General features: G+C 36.4%; 1 protein-coding gene across 1 annotated transcript in view; it reads left to right on the top strand.

Moving 5' to 3' along the window:
• The first annotated feature begins 211 nt into the window (after positions 1-211).
• LOC107094968 (ATP-binding cassette sub-family A member 5-like) overlaps positions 212-3,196 on the top strand; it is a 31,056-nt gene continuing 28,071 nt past the window's right edge. Inside the window, exons 1-2 of the mRNA XM_015390905.1 lie at positions 212-360; positions 2,299-2,447. Coding sequence (XP_015246391.1) covers positions 348-360; positions 2,299-2,447 — 162 coding nt within the window. The 5' untranslated portion in view covers positions 212-347. The remainder of the gene's footprint in view (positions 361-2,298; positions 2,448-3,196) is intronic.

Genomic DNA, 3,196 nt, shown 5'->3' with positions numbered 1-3,196 from the left:
CTCATAAGTAAAAAATGATTACTAAAATTACTAATAAATATTTTTGTAAAAGTACAAAGTTGTTTTTTTTATTTAGCCTTTTACAAAATTAAATCGCCGAAAATAATGTTCTTTAATTTGCTGAAATGTGACTTCTAAAAATAAATGACTAAGTAACAATGAATTAAATAAATGCTCTATGGGGCAAATCCTGAGAAGTTATTCTGCCGCAAGGTTTCTTGGGATTTGTAGTTCACAGCAGGAAGTAGCTGCGGTCTAACGAGCTTGTTTTGGGGCGTTTACTTAATATTAGTTTACATTTCTAATGAAAGATGATGGATTTGATGACTGAGTAGGGATATGCCTTGATGTATTTCATACGTAAGTATATTTAATGCTAGTTTTTGTCTTTAGGAAGTCGCAGTTTTTCTCAGCTAAAGGCAGTAGTGTTGCAGAAGCTTGCTAGCTTCGCCCCTATTACTAATTAGCTTAGCTTAACCTTTAACTTATAAATGCTGATTTGTGAAGCATGCTGTTTAGGCAGCTACTTTTCTACAGATTTACAGTAAATTTACAAACAAAACAGATAATAGTTTATGTCATGTTTGTTTGTTTATCAGACTCGCAGAGAGAAAAACAAGCTAGCTGGGGAGCTAACAGCCGCTAGCTGAGCGAGAGAAGCTAAAATGTCAGTTTAGCTTTAGATGAGAGGATGAATAGAAAACAAACAATCTAAGGCTGATTGTTTTTATTCTTTTTTATTGTATATATTTTACTAACAATTATACAGAAGAACAGCAGACAGGTGCTCTAAAAACAACAATATACAAAACACAAAATACATTATTAATTGAAAAATATCGGTGGAAGTGTTTCTCTGTTTCTAATCAATTAAAGCGAATTTAATGAATTCTTTGAATTTATGGAAAAAAACATCTGAAGTTGGGAATAATTAATTCAATTTTGGAATGATTATATTTGTGTTTATGAAATTAACCAATAAAAATGAGCAGGTTTGTGATAAAAGTAACATTAGTGTCTTTATGGGAAAGATACATGTTTACACCCAGTCAACTACAATCTATGTTTTAAATTTAAAAATTATAGAATATTATATATTATATTGTTCAAGAAGAGTGCAAACATTGACAGAGTGGGTACAGTCATAGAATAAATAACTGAGACAAGGTTTCCTTTTCAATATTACAAAAACTGAATTTATCTTGAATGTGTGAGGATTTAGAAACATATACATTTTTAGGATATATTGTGTAGAATTTTTATGTGAGTCTTCTTTATCTAATTAAATATACAGCAGTTATAGGGCAATAATAACCAGGCCTTCTTCTTTCCTTAAAGATGTTATCCCAAAATGCTTTTCCTCCTGGATTTATCCTCCTCTTTACGTAGAAAGAATTACGTATATATTTGTTTTTGCATTTCAGGTCCAGTAGATCAAACCGTTTATCATAAGAAGAGATTCTTATTCTTAGAGCTTCATTTTACTGAAAATGGCTCCAGATCAGGAGAGAAAGACCATTAGGGATACATTAGTTACGTAATTAAATTCTTTGTATGTGACAGGAAATGCGCTCATAACTCAGCACTATAGCATGAGAATCAAAAAGTTCACACCCAAAAATAATGTTTTATCAACACAGTGATGTAAAAATATTCACTTTTTCCTGATGGTAATATCTTCATTGTTCCACATAAAGGTTTTGTGAGGAGAAAAGTTGTGGGAGTAGCAGAGTTTCCTTGCTAAGAGAGCCTGTTGGTGAAATTTGGAGAGTTTTAAAAGTCGTTTTGTAAAACTGTAAGTACAGATAAGTAAAAAAAGCAGACCACTAAGCTCAGGGGGATTGTTGTTGCCTTAAACCAAACAGTTACGTCAGCAATCAGTCATACAGAAATGCACTTTATTGTCCCACAGTTGGTCAATTCAGGAGTTTATTGCAACGCAGCTCAAAGCTAAAAAGAAGCAAATAAACAGTTAAACCAAATAATCTATGTGATGCGTCTGTTAGTCAGCAGCTGTGGACTCTGTGACAATCATCATGTCAGATAAACAGGTCTGTTAGAGGCTGGGTGGGTTTTTATATTTTATATACTGTAATAATCCCAGAGGGAAATTACTTCTCTGCATTTAGCCCCTCCCCTTGGGGGGCAGTTACAGACTCTGAGCCGTTTCTTCTCTAAAACCACTTCAGTTATTTCTAGAAAAACAGAAAACCTTCCAGCCAAATAGCCAATCAAATGCTTCTGCTGATCCAGCGTCTCGGCGCTGATAAGCTTTTCTAACGTGTGTTGTTGTTTCAGCTGAGGGCAGCCTGACAAACGCGTCCCGTCCGTACGTCGGCAGCATGCAGCCGGTGTTTAGGAGAGATGCTGGAGTTTGGACTCAAACCAAAAGTCTTCTCTATAAGAACCTGCTGATCAAATGGAGGACCAAGCAGCAGAGCCTTCAGGTATTTCCTGTTTCTGCTGACCTCATGCTTATTTCTATTCTTCATGTTTCTGCAACTAGCTGGGAAAAACCTACGCGTTGTTTGAAAGAAGGAATGAAATCTGTATGTTTGGGATAACATGTATCCTAAGCTCCCCTCTGACATCCTAGTGTGTTTGGTTTATGGCATATTAACAGTCCGCACCCCACCCTCAGCCAGTCTGTCTGTGAGTCATCTAATCTGATTATTGCTTTCTTGCAGCATCAACTCTCCATCCTTTCCAGTTCCTCTTTGTCAGGCCATGCAGTTTTAATTAGATGCATTTTAATATCACAGCATAGCAGCTTTGCTCTCCTACTGTTTCACATTAGCTGTCCTGCTAGCGTCTAACCAAGGTGACCAGCTGTGTTGCTTCTGTCATCTGGAACGATTCCATTGATTTAAAGCCGTTTTTCATTTCTTGGTCTTATTGTTCCTCCCGGCTGTTGTTCCTAATGGGATGTCTTTGGCAGCCTTACTTTAACTCATCTAAAGTTTATTCCATGTTCCCCTTTTCACAGAATTCAGAAACTAAACACTGATAGAAGTATTTATGTAAATGTTTAACATCTACGGGACGCATTTAGTATGTGAGATAGAGTCCTGCACGGGTTGAGTTTTACCAACCCGCACCCGCCCGAACCCGTTAGGATGACTACCGAACCACCCACAGATATCTTCAATTCAAATCCGAACCCGACCCGTTAACACATCAAGTAATAGGCTATAGT

The sequence above is a fragment of the Cyprinodon variegatus genome, unplaced genomic scaffold, assembly GCF_000732505.1.
Source record: "Cyprinodon variegatus isolate N-32 unplaced genomic scaffold, C_variegatus-1.0 Scaffold517, whole genome shotgun sequence".
Lineage (NCBI taxonomy): Eukaryota > Metazoa > Chordata > Actinopteri > Cyprinodontiformes > Cyprinodontidae > Cyprinodon > Cyprinodon variegatus.
Note: the sequence above shows the minus strand (reverse complement) of the source record. Positions and strands in the feature narration are given on the sequence as shown.